We start from the raw sequence: 16,028 nt of genomic DNA on the forward strand, positions 1-16,028 counted from the left end.
TCTCTCCTTCCTAGGGACGGAGAGAGACTGCGAGCAAACCAGGAGCGGCGTCTTTGCCCTTGGCAAACGAGGCTCACCAAGCCAGTGGTCACTTGACATCAACTGTCTGCTCCCAACCTAACATCAAAGCCTTGCTGTGAGCACGTGGAGTCCATTACACGACTGCTGGCAGGAGGAGCGCGTAACCGGGAGGACCCGGTAGGAAGCTCTCCCTGTCTCTGGAATTCTCACCATTCCAGTACCGAATTCCAGGTATCCAGTTTTGTTTCTGCTCCTCAAGTCAGAAGTTTTACTGCTTCTACTACAGTCAGATGCTAATCAGCTGCTCAGTTCACCATGTCTGAGCAATTCAAGACACTAACAACTTCCCCCAAACAGTCTGTTTTGAAGTCTTTTTTTTTTTTAAAGCTAAATATAAAATACACATGTGTGTGTTTATTTTACATTTTTGATTGTAACTAATAGAGGAAGAGATTTTATCAAAATGTTACCTGATAAAGTATTTCAAATATGCAGGGTAGGGCATCTTCAAAATGCCAAACGACCCCCCCCCGCCAAGTCTTGCAACTTGTAATCTCAACGAACTCATCTAATTACCAGCTTTCCTAGCAGCCATAAATACGGACTTCTAAATTTTAACTTGCAATCTTTGAAACTAGAGACAGAAAATTCAGTTGCTGTTCATGATTGTTAAAACCTTTCAACCAGCTGCTGGCCAGAACAGGATCCGGGTTGCCCCACGGTCTGCTGTCACAGGGTGCCCTGCAGAGGTACAGCAGCCGAAACCACAGCCTGATGTTGCAGAAGGTAACTGTAACCCTTCCCCCTCTCAGGAACACCAGATTTTGGTCTAAAATATCCTGTACTTTCTCACAGGCTTTATCAGGATGCAGAACCTCTAAAGGCAAGTTTTCCATGCCCACTGCGACCATAAGCTGCTATCAAACACTACTTCGACAAAACTACAGCTCTCCTCAATCTAAATTAACTGGTGAGCTGCAAAAAGCGTACAGCGGCTTTTATGCCGCACACACAGAGCTCAGCTGATAATTTTGTTATGATCAGGCTACTGCTATCTTCGAGCTGCACTGTCTTTGGGTTCTGTAGTTAGCAATGAACTGGGGAAAGATGCAGAGGGAAGTTCAATAGGAAAAGATAAGCATCTAACTGGCCCTGTTGCATTATGGATCTCAAAGAAAGGGAAGTGAAGGCTTGAACATGAATCACCGTCTCCAGGAGGAGGTTTTACTGCTGGGGTCCTTGTTTACTCCAGTTGACACAGATGTGGCAAAAGCTCCTACCTAGGTATTTCCTTTACACCAGCTTTGCAAGTGATAAACACGACAGAGGCATTCACAAGAATATTTCTACAGACTTCCTGATTCTTGCTGACATGATTCCACCCCTTGACCTGCCCTGTGGTGCATCTCTTGGGAGAGGCTGGATCTAAGGAAGAGCAGCTGAATCTCATCAGGATTCCACTGTGAGTATTTACTGAATTGGCTCTAAGAACCACCACTGTCGCACAAACCCACTGTTTGGATCAAAAGCGACTTCCATGAGACCTATTACAGCAAGATTGTGCAATCCCAGATGAACCGCACATGTTAACCCATACTTTATGTTAGAAACGATAGCAAGCCCAGCTGCTACCCGCTGATGGCAAGGAACCTGAGCAGCAAGGTTCCCCTGGCTTCCGAGCCAGGGGACATGGGCTGGCACGCTCCTCCTTGCTCCCTAGGGCAATCTCTGCTCTAAGTGCTCGCAGGGGTAAGGGACTCCTAGAGGAGACAGTAACAGAGGGGAGATGGGCTCTCCTTCTGCATTTCTAACGGCACGAGGCAGGTCACTCGGCTCCCGTACGCCTCACCTGCCAGCACAGGGTAATCTCACTCACCCAACTCCAACACTCAGAGGCCTCCTGAAGTGCTACGTTACCACGAAAGTTTTATGGAAAATGGCATTAATAAAATGCAAACTCAAGGAAAACCAAAAATTTACATTTCTCATATTTTCAGTTCAATACTTAATTACAGAACTTTAAAAAAAGTAGAACAGTCAAGTAATTAAAGGTGGATGCCTGTCTTTGATAATTTTTTCCCCTAGGAAAAAGCATGGCTCTACATTTTCCTTACAAATGCCTCAAGAAAAAGCAAGTCAAAGAACAGCACAATTTAAATCAAGGCAATTAATAAAAGCCAATTTCTGTTCTCCTATCCCCATTGAAGTAAACAGGGATGCACAGACACAAGTGGGGGGCAGAATTTGGCTCATTATACCTTATTTGTTCACATATTTTTGTATGTTAAATATTGGTACCTCCTCGAATTCCTTTGAACGGATAGAAAAATGCTACGAGCAGGTTCATAAGGACAGCCAGGTTAAAGGAAATACTGCTCCAGAAGGACATGTTGCGAGCACACCAGTATAGGAAAGGTTGAGCTGCAAAAGAGAAAAAGAATTCTTTTTAATGGAGCATTTAAAAAATAAGAGGTCTATATAAAAAAAAATTAATCTCCACCAAAACTTAGTTTATTTTCAGTTTGCCCAAAAGCACGGCATCAACAGTAGTAATATGCATAGCTTATTCTGAAGTTTATTTGATTACTCTTTATCTTTGGGGTACTTCCAGTTTCCTAGACAGTACTTTAAGGCAAAGGACTCATGTTAAAAAGGAACATATTTTCAAACATGATTTAGCAGCAGCATGAGAACGAGTTCAGAAATGCAGAGGTCAAGGACTTCAGGTTTCCCATATACTTTGTACTCAGAGTCACACAAAGAACGATTAGGAGGAAGAAAATCTGTACATGTTATCAATGGTGAGGTTCAGCCCCATCCCCCCCGGTTATGCTGCTGCCAGCAGCTCACCTACAGAGATACTGCCCACCTTCAAACTTCCCTTCCGTGGCAGCAAGCCAGAAAAAAAAACCGCAGCGAAGGCAGTGCAGGGTGGACAACTGAGACACAAAATGCAGCGTACCGACATAACAATAAAGCTAAAATGTTTAGGACTAGTTGCCAAGCCAGTAAGACAACTTTACTTCAAGCTGACAATAGACCAATAAAGCCCCAGAGTAATAACCGAGTTGAAGTTGGGCTGGCCCTCCCTCTGCCCTGTGGGCAAAGGACACAAGCACATCTGCACAGAGCTCAGCGTACAGCTAAACAGCTGCACATTTTAAATTCTTAACACTACATAGAAATACTTTTCAAAAAGACTCCTGATTTTAATAATCTTTGCAGCAAGAATCGAGAGGCACAGAAAGCAGGAGGATTCATTTTCTGAAGTGGTCATGGACCAGAAGATGACAAGGACAGCTAAGAAGCTGCCTTACAGTAATTCTCTCTGCATCAAGGCAAAACCCCCTGATTTTAGCTCCTGCAGGCTTATTGTACAGCAAATTGTGTACGGCTGAAATCTAGAGTGGCAAAAAAAAAAAAGTCTATTAAAAATGCTCTCAAAGAAGGGAAAGAACTAATGTTTTTCCCTGTTGGAAGGAGATGATGTGTACGGATATCAGAGAGCAAAGGAAAAGAAGCTCATAGTGAAATTTAGGGAAAACATGAAAATGCAAACTCTGGGGCTGAAAAGAAGAGTAAATTAAAGTCTGAGCCTCATCGTAGCCACCACCTCTCTTCAGCAAATCACCTCTTCTAGTATCCTAAGCAAAAAAAAAAAAAGGGGGGGTTTGAAAGAATTATACAATGCCTCATTATACTGAGTTGAAATGCACATAAAAAGCAAATGTATTGAACAGCTGAATGCAAAGGAAAGGACTACAAAAAGGTACGCCATCACTGTAAGAATACAAGCTTCATTGCACCTAATTAGCCAGGCACACGTTAAGCCTCACTGAAATGTGATGTAGCAACGTTTCGAACATATGAGGCATAGATTTCTATATTATTTCTGTTCTCAATTTCATTTGTACTAGAAGAATTTGTAAGCAGGTTAAATTCATTTGTATGAAATGGTTATGCGAAGGGTCATTATAAAGTTCCGGGTTTTACTTTAAACCTTCATTTGGGGATGGGCACAGACTATCTGCCCTGTGTAGCACTTCTGCCTGGTTTCGGCAGGCTCATTTGAATTCTTAATTAGGATCTTAGGAGATTTACGGTGCTCAGATTATGAGCTAGCACCATGAGCCGAAGGGGGAAGCACACGGGTCTTTCTCAAGACTTGTTAAAGTCTTTCTCAGGTTTGAATAAACTGTAAGTGGTATCACGTGAGCGCAGCACTGAGCGCTGCCAGCCGGTCATGTCTCAAAACCACAAACCTGTTATTTAAGATGTGAGAAACAATTGTATAAACGTAGAATACCACTTAGGGGCCAAACAAGACCAGAATGTTAGGAGACAGACTAAATGATTCCAGTTTCTTAAGAAAAAAAATAGTCTCCACTTCTGCAGGTGGATCTTGATCAATTTGTGGTCTGTTGATACTTATGGACGTCTTCACAGCTTGCCTGGAGACAGCCTCAAAGACAATTTAAGTTACTCAAACAACAAAATCTAACAGAATATATAGATGCTGTCAAAGAAAGTTGTCCATTTGTTTAGGATGTCAAATTCTCCCATATTCTTGTAGAGTTCTTAAAAGTCATTTTAGGAAGCAGCTTCCTGGGGATTTTAATGCTGTCAGAAGTACTAATCCATTGTTCAGTGGAAATAGCTCCGCTCTATTTAGTATTCATACACATGAAAAATATTTCAGTAGAGCTGACCAAGATTCAGGCAGTCTTATCTGTAGCTGACTGATAATTTTAAGTAATACGATTACAATTGCTTTTCTCTGTTAAAAGATTTATTAATGTTATATACATACACACACCCCCCAACAAACAGAAGCAAATATTGAGTTTCTGTTATCAAATGTGCAACACATCATCAGCTCTAGTGTGAACTGTGCATATGCATCCTAAAAACAAACTGGAAAGAGTCCAGGCTCTTCTTGGAGGTGCACAGTGAAAGGGCAAAATGCAATCATCAGAGGTTGCAACAAGGGAAATAATTTTATAAAAAAATAATTTTCGCAATGAGGAAAGTCAAGAGGTCCCTTCTCACCTAATTTTTTCCTATGATATGCAACGCTGACTGAGTACCAGCAAGGTCTCTGTCAGGGGGAAAGCCTTCGCTAACCACGCTGGTGTGGCTTGCCTGGCACTGCAGGCAGGTTTCGGCAGCTGACAGCAGCATGCAGCCGTACAGAAGTCCACTCTGACATTTGCTCTAGGAGGCGGTTCTGGACCAGTCTGCGCTCTTGCGCTAATAGCTGGAGTTTAGCTGATTCAAGCATGGGGAACAGCAGCGGTATCAGATGGCAGACGTTGACTTGAGCAGGAAATAACTGCTCTATCTCTCACATTTCAGAGGGTCATTGTTGGTAAATTCTAACCACTCATCACTGCCCACTGAAACTGAGCCTCATGTGCAACGTTTCTCCTTTAGCAAAACAAGATGTTTGGGGTTTTTTTAATAATTTTAAGCAAATGAGTTAGAAAGTTTACTGGGGGAAGTGGTGACACTATGAATTAAAATACAATTTTGAAAGTTTTCCTAGTTGCCAGTGGGAACCTCAGAGGGAAAAGCAGTGCTTGAAAATGCTTGCTTTCAGATATTTCAGCATCACAAGGCTGGAAGGGACTTAGCTGGCATGTCTGCCAGTCTATTCCTTGCCCAAAGGAAGAGCAAATTCTACTTTTACCATTACTGGAAAATACATGTTTAACCTGTTCTTAAACACCTCCATTGCTGGAGATGCCTAAGTCCATGCTGCATTACCCAGCCTTACTCCTCCTTGCAATGCAAGGGAACCGCTTTGTGTATCCAGCGCAGGGAAGGAGAACAGACCACTGCTTTCTTCAGCTGTGTCCTCTCCATTTCTCCCTGCCACCAAATGCCTTCTTGTTTAAGCTAAGCCTCCACAGATTTGTTCCTTCCTGCTGGATCTTAAAAAAGACGACCTGTGATCCTTCTTACCACTCTCCCCTGGATCCCCTCCAGTTGGTCCATATTGCTCTTGCATTAAGCTTGACTTTATTACAACATATTGCCATCGTGCAGAGGAGCAGACTCTTTCAAACAATTATCAAGGTTGCTGCCACACTGGGGAACCATCTGCTACCGAGTCAACGTTTCAAACTCCGAAAACCAGACCTCAGTGCTCTGCTGGTAATGCTCCACACAACCATACCAGCAACAGCAACCTACCTCGCAACTTCTTTTGCCAGTTCATCTCGTTAAAGAGGTCTTCTGATTTCATGAAGAAGTCATTGATCTTGCTGCCTTGTTCATCCCTCTCCGTGGTATAATATATCCGCAGCTTGGACTCCTTCGTGAGGAACTCACAGATACTGGGCACAGGGAAGACTATTTGCTCCATGGTACGGTCCGACCTGACAATCTGAACGGCAGCCTTATTAGAGTTCTTCCTAGTTATTAAACGCTTTTATTTCTTGGTTTGTCTGCTTCTCCCCCTCCACCTTTCAAACCAACTACATGTAGAAACTTGGACACGTTTTGTAGAACAGCAGCTTGGTAGAGACTTCACTTAATTTACCTTTCAAAGCAGGCCTACATTTAGCTCCAAGACTGATAATTTCTATGCTGTGGTCTTATCCTGGCAATACTTAGCTGGGATTTCCAAGGGGCCAAGTGAATCCTGCACCAAAGCTGTGCTGGATTTCAGAGCAATCTGGTTGCCCAATTCAAGAATCTTAGCAAATTTTAGCCACACATCACATGGGCAAGTGTGAGGTATAATAGTTACATTTATATTGCTTATTAGAGAGTTTTGTGAACTCTCCATGTTTGTGCAGGTTTTACTTTTAAAAAGCATCTTAGATTGTGCATCAGGCCAAAATGTCATTTTAATACAGAAAGAATGGCAAAAGCTATCGCTAACTTTATGGATTCAGCAATAGTACCGGCCAAAATGTAACAGAAGTGAAGTTACACTTCCTCCTGCCAACAGAGCTCTGCTCAGCTCCATCTTAAAGCCCACACATGACAGCTCAAAAATAGCTCTCCCCCCCAGCGGCTGTCAAAAAATAAAATAAAAAAATAAGTACACATATATCCTCATGTCAAAGATGGTAGTCCACACACAGGTAGTCAGTTCAATCAAAATATCATGTATAATGTAACCGGTGTTTTAACTCCACCGTTTCTCTTCCAAGCGGCTCTTTCTGCAGCAGATCATCTCCCCCCACACGCCTCCCAGCAGCCACCGGTTTCCCTTTACCTCAATCTGTGCCGTGTGCTTGGCATAAAACTCCAGAGCCTCGTCTCCCTCTATCTGACCTCCCGGCTTCAGCATGTTCTGCAGCTCTTTGTTATGACGAGCCAACTAAAATAAAGGAATGCAAAGGGAGTGGGAGACACCAGATGTCTCTCTATGATATTAAATTTCTGATTTTTGGCATAAAAAAAGAAATAGGACACAGTCAGCCGCTGAGAAAGGGCAAAGTTGACAGAAGGCTTGTTCTATTCCAACCAGACACCCTGCAGCTCTATTTTGGGAGCAAGTCAGAATGATTCAAATATGTATTTTTTTAATATCCGTGTTGTACTCCTCTTCCACCCTGTGCCTGACTTGGGAAACTTTTTGAACATTCACATTCGGTCCATCCTTCTACACCCACCCTAATTCAAAGGTGTGCGAATCACACGAGTATCTAGGCAGGGACGGAAGAGAAAATTTGCATCAATTGAAAAGCAGATGCACAGAGCACTGCTCCAAAAATGCTTCTGGATGCTTTAAATTCATTTTACAGCATAATCATGGTTTTTCTTCTCAGATGCTAAAGGAACAGGAAGTCTCTAATGGAGTGATATATGTAGCATCAATATATTAAATAGGTCTAGATATATTCCCCCCCGCCTTGGTCTTTTACCTTTCAACACCACATTGTATCAATACAACGAACCTGACTGGCTCCAACATAGAGAGAATGTGGCAAGAACCATAAAAGCCGAGTGAGATTTCTGCTTACGATTTAAGTGATGCATGAGTAGAATTTCTTTGGGAGTATAAAGTAACCTTTGATACAGCTGAAAAATAATACATTGCTCCCCAGTGCTGCCAAGAACTTGAATCGTGTGTCTTCAGAAACTTGGTCAAGAGCCTGCCTGCTTCCCATTATAAAAGAAAACTCCAAAAATTTTCTTATATTATAGAATTTTCTTTTCTGATTCTTTAAGGGTTGGAATTTGCTCTGATAAAAAGAGAACGTGCAGTGAGTTTGTCTCAGAGGTGAGCCATTAAAACAATTTCAGGGAAAAGCAGACCTCTTGCTATTCACAGTTTGCGACACTTGGTGCTACAAAAGCTGTAGGTGAAATTCTACCTGATGAGCTAATATATAGATATTGTGTCCCACGTTCCTCGGAGATGCTGCAAGATCTTCCCCATTCTCTCCATCCTCAAATTCTACTTCTCCTTGCAGATAAGCTTTTTTTATCACTTCCACCTAGAAAGACAGACACAGGCCAATGAAGAGACGGCTCAGGCTGAGGGCTGAAGTCTGCTAAGGCCAGTGTACATTTGCCACTCTTACAGAAGCGAAAGAGAGCGAGTATATGCATTCAAGAGGAAGGTCAGTGGGCTTCTCAACTTCCAGGATAAAACAGGAGACCTGAACTCAGCACCTTCAGCACAGCTCATGAGCTCAAGAAGCTAAACTTCATGTTCCCCTCCAGGTAATATATTCTGGGCCACCCTCACGGCACGGTGCATCATGTTCTGACTTCTGACCCCTGCCATAGCTACGTGCACTGAGACCAGCCGACAGTGTTTCAGCTGTACTTTGAATGTCCTGTTTGTATTTTCACCAGTTAATACATTAACCAGCCCAAAAGCCTGCGACAGTCTACTGAACTGCTTTTAGGTCACAAGAAATTTTTGTTTCTCTCTGTCTCTTGTGCAAATGGCTTCTACATGTGGATTCCAAAGCGTCAGACGATGCTCCTTCCCTGCCTTAGGCAGGATGCCGAATGCCTCCTCCATAGCATTCGGCATGGCTTCCCTAATTGCTCGTGCTGCCTGGGAACAAGACAGACCCGTCCCCTGTGGATATCGCACTGATTCAACCAAATCCTTGAAAGGTCTTCCAGTTGACAGCGATCCATGCACAGACCTCTTGCAGCACGCCTGGGGTGGACATGTCCACCCCAGCCTCCACAGCGCTGCTGTACCTGGCTTGAAGGGAGTTCGGTGTTTCGGAGCAATCCAGGGACTCACCAGCTCTTTGGGCCTCATGTTGTAGAGGATCCTCTCCGCGTTCTCGCTGTCATGCCTGCTCTCCATGATCGCCAAGAGCAGTTTTGAAGCATTGTTCTGAAGGGAAGGAAGAACAACAATCACCGCCAGGAGTCAAAACACGAGGGTACCCAGCTTGAGCGCTACCATCCCTGCTGCCCAGAAGGGCTCGAGATGCCTGGTTTCTACAAATACGAGCCGCGGGCAAGGCAGAGCCTCCCAGCCAGCCTACTGCAGGACTCCTACAGCCTCACCTTGCCGAGCACTCCCTCTCCTTTAATTATTGAGGTAGGCAACTTAGTAGTATTTTTTACCAGTTTATTTCCCAAACCCTACTTCTTGGGGGCCATCAAATTAACCCAAGTTAAGGTTCAGATTTCTGAAACACTGAGGTTTCAAGCTTATTATTATTTTGTTTTGTTTTAAAGATACTGCAGCATTACTACAAGCTCTCGACTCCAAAACGGTGCAACTCAGCTTTACTCAAGATACTGTTAATTCAAAGGACAGCCAAGGCTGAAGACACAGACATGCTTCGCTGCTTTTAACTGAAAATTATTCTGTGACCTGCTCATGCCAAGAAATAGAGGGAGGAAATGGGAAACTACCACAAGGCACCAGACTACTTTAATACGAACAATTAAGATTAAAATCCACCATGACTGACCATAAAAACCAATAAAAGTATTTAATTTTGAAGTATAATACTAATTGAGTCTAAAAGCATTTTTTTATTTAGAATAATAAAAAACTCACATTACCCATAATAATGGTGTGAGTCGGCAACGGAAAGCAACTAGACATTGCACTATAAGACAGGACAATAAGTCAGAAAGGAAATATTTCTAAAACATATGCTGAAGCAGGAGTGCTCTGTGATTACTGTTGCTAGAAGATAACCTGCTAGTGTATTCTGGAACCAGGACCAGGGCTAATTATTTCAGCATTAATATGAACAGCCCTAAGAAATTCTTGATCATTAAACATCAACTGATTAAACAACAGCAATAAAGTATTAGGAAACTAGATGTAGCACCAGAAATTTTACTTCCATTGTATATGAAAAGCTCACCACCAACAAAGAAGTTTTCATCGGATTTTAATTTTTAACAGGAGATTATTTTAGGATTCCTCAGCGTATCTTGACTGCCTGCACCCCACCCCCCCCCATCTGAAAACTGGTGGCTCCATGTCATCATTCAAAAGATTAAATACTTGTGACAATCTTTGGGCACTGCCTCCAGCTCGCTGATGCATATAATTTTTTGGCACTTACGAATATTGGGATATAATAAACACCCACATAATTCCAACAATAAAATTATGTTTCATCTTACTGTTAACGTGGATCACACAAAATATTCACTTGCCTTCAGTTCCAACACAAGGTCCATCCTCTTCTTTCCCAAAGGGTTGATGTCATTGAGAATTAATGCTGTGATGATGTCAATACCGTTGGACTCGTGAGTAGCAATGCAGTTCTGTCCAAAGAAAATTCAAACTTCACTAACTGTCTACACTAAAAATGCAGCCTCGGCTGGTGACCCAGCCAGAACAGAACAGTCGCCTCTTTCATCACCTCGTTAGCTGTTTGAGATGGATAACTGAACAGAAAACTCCAGTCAGTGGAATAACAAAAAGATTAAGGCATTTTGTTTCAAGCTTTTCATATCATCAGCCATGGCATGTCCTACTGAAACCACCCAGCCTCAGGAAGCAGAAAGCAACAGAGTTGATAAACGAAGCATTTACATGCCAAAGCATCCAGGCTGAATACATAGCTAAGGAAGAACACTGTTTTACTAAGATTAGGGATAGTTTTCTTTATTTTAGATGTGCCAATCAACACCTACTTCAGTCCTGTCTAACCAAAGAACGTGAATTTCCATAACCTTTAACCCTGCTTTTATAATGGTCTATAAGTAAAATATACAAACCGAGAATAGCTTGCTGGCTTCAAAATCCTGAGCCCTGCTCTGTCGTTGAGCTCCACTGTGAAGATCCATACCTATATCTAAAGGTTGTTATTCCACTCAATCCGTATAACAGAGAGAAACTGTCAGTTATGAACTGACGTGTACAGCCTCATGCATTCTCTCGCATAGATACGATTTCATCTGAACATCGGTCACCCCCACGATGCTTTGTTTAGCTTTGCTGTAAATTATGTTAGAGTGCACAAAGAAAAGGCACTTCAAAGGACAGATTATCCTTGAAGACTTTTTGAAGAGTCATATTCCAGTCTTTCCGTACCATACTACGGTTCAAATAGTATGCAAATGGAGAAAATAAGCAGATATCCATGTTTGTAAGCAGAGAGGTTTGCTTGTTAGAAGGGTGGCACCCACCCCGGAACACAGGACTTACCAGGTCATGCCAGCTCAATGGGAAACGTGTTCTCTAACACACACACAGCGAGCACGTTATTTATTGAGTCAATGCCACAGAGCAGCCACAGCTTGGAAAACTATTTTGGGGTAGCTATCTCTTTAGTATGGTTTACTCTAGACTTTCAGACTTCATTTGACTCATTGAAACAGGTATAGCGAGAGTCACGTTTAGACCAAAGGTAGAAGAAACGGGCCTGACTAATTGGCGATGCTGCTCTAAAACGCGGCTGTACAACCTACGGGAAGGGGAAGTGGAAATGCATGGCCGAGCAGTACAGCTGCCCCTGCCCTCTGATCCTTCCCACTGGTGCAAACCGTAATTCTTGAGCACCTAAAAACTCCTGCTTATGCAAACAAAGTATCTTCCCATAGTCCTTACTAATTATTCAACCTTCAAAGCACAGAGCAGACCAAGTCCAGCTGTGGGTCAGCAACTGCTTTATCCGATAGGATTACTGTCATCATTCAGTTATGCCTTCCCTGTTACATGATTACTTAAACCACCATGCTTGCTTTAGAACAGTTACTCCTGCTTGGAGCAGAACATACCGCTGACAGCGAGTATGGTTTGGGGGGAGCTGGATAGAGGCTGCACTCCCCCCTCCCCCAAGACACTTGGTGGTCCTCACCAACACATAACCCTTGCTCATTGGGAACCACCGCCACATCCCCGTGCAGGCGCACGGACAGTCGGCAGCGACATGCACCTGGTTCTACACACAAGACTACGTCTGAAAACAACCTCAACATGGTTATCACCTTCATTAATGAAGCTACAGAGCTCAACCTTCTCCCATCAGGCTGGGAGGGGGCACATTTCTGGCCTCATTTACAACATGCAACAGAGCTTGGTTTTAGCAATATTTTTACTGTAAAGTATTTCAAGTACAAAAATTCCCCACTCTTCCCTGTCTGTCAAGTCTAATAAAACAACTTAAATCCTAGGAAAGCAGAAAAATCTCTACTGCTTTGAGTGGTTCAACTCATCATAGGAGGCCTTGAGAAAGAGAAGTTGATTCTTATGAGTTTATTCGGGGACAAAAAACCCCCCAAAACCAAAACCCCTTTGTCAGGCAAGTAAAGTGAGCAGTGTTGTAAGACAACACAAGTCTAGCAGACTGAGAGCCCAAGCTCAGCAGAGCACATGCTGCGGGTGTAGGGAGAAAGGGTGATGCTTTTCACAGCTATGGATATATTATTACCTGGTTCTCATGGCAAGGCCCCTGACAGTACTCGGTCAAACTTTCCAGCGTCTGGTTGATCAGCGCTACATTTTTCTCATTTATATACAGACCAAGAAGTCCAAGTCCACCAGTTGTGCTTCCACAGATACAGTCCAGAAACTGCAGCGTCTCACACACCAAGTTGTAGTTTGTCTTGTTGTTCTGGCAGCGAAGGAAATTCTGCGGGGAGAGTGTCAAAGCCAGGGGGGAGAGAAAAAAAACCATACAAACTGATGTTTGGATCATAACATTTTATTAAGTTCATCAACCCACAATTGCATGGTATATTGCTCTAATTTCACTGGAACCTGGACAAGCAATTTAAGCCTCTTTCAGGGCTTGCTTGCAATGCGCTGTCTTGAGCAGCTTGTTGGCTTCAAATTTTATAGAAGACAAGCAGCAACAAACAGAGTGCATCCATTAGAGCACTGAAACCCAACACGGAATAGGCCATTCACTGCGGATCAGAAAGCTCTCCTGAGCCTGGAAGCTTTCCTTCTAGCCTACCTGCTACATTCACTGCTAACCATCACTCAAGGCTCTCACCTCCCGAGACCTTTCTCCAAGACAGAAGCAGCAATTCCCTGGCTCTGGCTTCACAGCAGCACCACCTGCACAAGCGGTAAGGAGGCACCTGACTGCATGCCTTGAAGGAAGGCGTCTTGAAATGCAATTCTCTCAATTGCATTTCTTCCCACATAATTATTGTAATCCCTGCTTGAAGCTGCTGATTAGGAGCAGCTCTTCTAATGAAATGCCAGATTTACCAGCATGGATTAAACATGTTTCCTCTCTCCTGTATTCCAAATAAAAAAAAAAAAAAACAAACCCAACCAAAACAAAGAAGGAATTAATGAAAAACAATTTCCCAGTGACTCAGATGCTGTTTGTCAGTGTGTTTCCAGCAGTGCGCTCTAAAAATGGATAGCCACTACCACCTTCTTTTCCTCAAAGTTTCAGCAGAAGTCCTATCTAGCTTATTTCTAGCAGGTTACAAAACACTTCAAAGGGAAAAAACCCCTCCGATGAACAAGATGCATGGGACTATGGAACCAGCAAGGTTTTTTCTGCAAACCTGCAGAGGAGCGCTGTTAACTAGTGCCTGTGTCAGACTAATAAGTCTTTTAAGGCAAACAGACTGAGAAATTGCCAGATTCAATTGAAGGCTAAGCTAAAAAAGGAAAATGCCGTCTATGAATGCAGACTAAAGGTGACAGTGATTCAGCACATTACACCTGATTGCTCATTTAGTATCCTGACTTTTGATTAACTTGTCAGAATGTAGAAAGGTTGATGCTACAGAAATCAGAGCTCACGCCTTCCCTCCAGGAAAAAAGCAAAAATAATGGATAATACTGAAAGCGATGAAACAAAATGCTCCCCAGCTGCAGTACAGCATTTATTCTGATTATAGCTAGGTTTATACCAGCCTTAGCTTCTTGATCCGAAGTCAATAAACACAAAGGAAAGAGGAGGAATGAGGCACAGAAGGACAACATTAGATGGCTAAACAAGGGGAAAGAAAAAATTGAAAATAGAAAACAGGACCCTGCTGCACTGTGAGAAACTGCCCCAAAGAATGTCTGTTGCCGTCTCAGCCAGTACAGATCGAGCTCTTCAGCTTCCACCATCCAGAGCATCTCACAGGCTATGAAGCGGGAACAAAACTCTTCAGTACTGAAGATGCCATCCTACAACTTTCAGTGGGAATGAACCCGAGATACCATCCACGAGACCCTGCGTTCAGAGTAAAGAGCTATAGTTGCAGATTCAGCTAGAACATATGAAAAAATATGCAGCTTGTGGGATCTTGACGAGAAAAGGGGGAAAAGAGCATTCATACCACCTAACTTTAAGAATCCGATATACTCAGTTGAGAGAGAAATACTTTGCGATGGGGTGAAGCGCACTCAAAGTCAGGCAGTCTTTAAACTCCTACCTTTATGAATAACCTTCTGGAGATACTTAGCTGACTTCATGCTATTATCCATTTTTAGGGAGCTCAGTCCTCCCCGTTCCTGGGATACGTGACTAGATAGGGCTACACTTGCAAAGGCAGCATCTGCAGCCAGTTCTTAATGCCTCTACAGCATGTCGGGGTGTTGTAGACTTTGCTTCCCAGTACACAGCCTAAAGCCGAGTACCCTTTAGAGAAAACATGACCAAAAATAAAATTGGCTACTTTCAGAATACTAGCTTGGTTTGTTCAAGCAGGGATGAACACAGAACTGTTCCTTCCAAGGATTCTACCATTTAAGTGGGTAATTCCCCCAAAAGCCTAAATGTTTTCTTTGGACAGTCTTTGTTTTAGCAGAAATCTGATCCCTAATTGGAAAAACTTCGCAAAGAAAGAACATAAGTAAGAAGAAAGCCTTAATAAAGAGATATTTTTAAATGATCAGATTCTTCTTTACAAGCAATCAGGTAAGGCAAGGCATTTTTCACTGAATACAGGCTTGCTCTTTGGTCTTACAAAGTTAATTCTCACACACGCTTCTTGCCTAAAACACAACGAGCTAAACCAGCTCATTCTCTGCATGCAGTAGTACTGCTCCGCTAGCCAAATTATTGAATCACTCTCCTGCAGCACGCAGAGCTTTACTGTTCTTTATTACCTAGGCTATGTCTCCAGGGATTATGAATAAAAGAAACAGTCAAATCCAATGTTAACAGTTGTATCAATTCCTGCTTTTTTTGCACAAAAGCAGTATTTAATTTAGCCTACCAACTTAGACCTTTAATCTGAGCATGACTTGCTAGCATATTACTACAATATTTTTATTTCACAGAAATAACTCGATAAGAAAAAAAAGAATTGGAGTACTATGTTTTTCCCACGAAGATGGGATTTTTAAGTGTAACGCTGGAGCTGCATGCTTGGCTGTGTGGAAGGCTGCCGGGTATCACCTGCCCAGGCGCCGACTCTGGAGGGGAGGCACTGCTCCCTGTCCTGCCGGGAATCCCCGCTCCTCTCCTCCTCGCTTGCTTCCAGCAAAGCGTTCCCTGGATGCTTCACTCAGCTTGTCACGAGCTTCAGTTCTCATGGCTGATTCTCTAGTATACAGGGACACCTTCATTCAGAAGAGAGACAGTATAGAAAAGACCTCCTAAGGAAACTGGTGGGGCTGTAGCCTGGCCAAAGCAGACCAC

The 16,028-nt window shown here is 43.0% G+C and overlaps 1 protein-coding gene across 1 annotated transcript in view; it reads right to left on the reverse strand.

Annotated features, from left to right (window-relative positions):
- The window catches only part of ITPR1 (inositol 1,4,5-trisphosphate receptor, type 1), a 166,336-nt gene that overhangs the window by 28,729 nt on the left and 121,579 nt on the right, over positions 1 to 16,028 (reverse strand). Inside the window, exons 42-48 of the mRNA XM_009330621.1 lie at positions 12,858 to 13,058; positions 10,636 to 10,746; positions 9,248 to 9,343; positions 8,355 to 8,477; positions 7,250 to 7,354; positions 6,217 to 6,409; positions 2,320 to 2,442 (exon numbers count right to left, since the gene is read on the reverse strand). Coding sequence (XP_009328896.1) covers positions 2,320 to 2,442; positions 6,217 to 6,409; positions 7,250 to 7,354; positions 8,355 to 8,477; positions 9,248 to 9,343; positions 10,636 to 10,746; positions 12,858 to 13,058 — 952 coding nt within the window. The remainder of the gene's footprint in view (positions 1 to 2,319; positions 2,443 to 6,216; positions 6,410 to 7,249; positions 7,355 to 8,354; positions 8,478 to 9,247; positions 9,344 to 10,635; positions 10,747 to 12,857; positions 13,059 to 16,028) is intronic.

Source organism: Pygoscelis adeliae, unplaced genomic scaffold, assembly GCF_000699105.1.
Source record: "Pygoscelis adeliae isolate BGI_AS28 unplaced genomic scaffold, ASM69910v1 Scaffold278, whole genome shotgun sequence".
In the NCBI taxonomy this organism is placed as follows: domain Eukaryota; kingdom Metazoa; phylum Chordata; class Aves; order Sphenisciformes; family Spheniscidae; genus Pygoscelis; species Pygoscelis adeliae.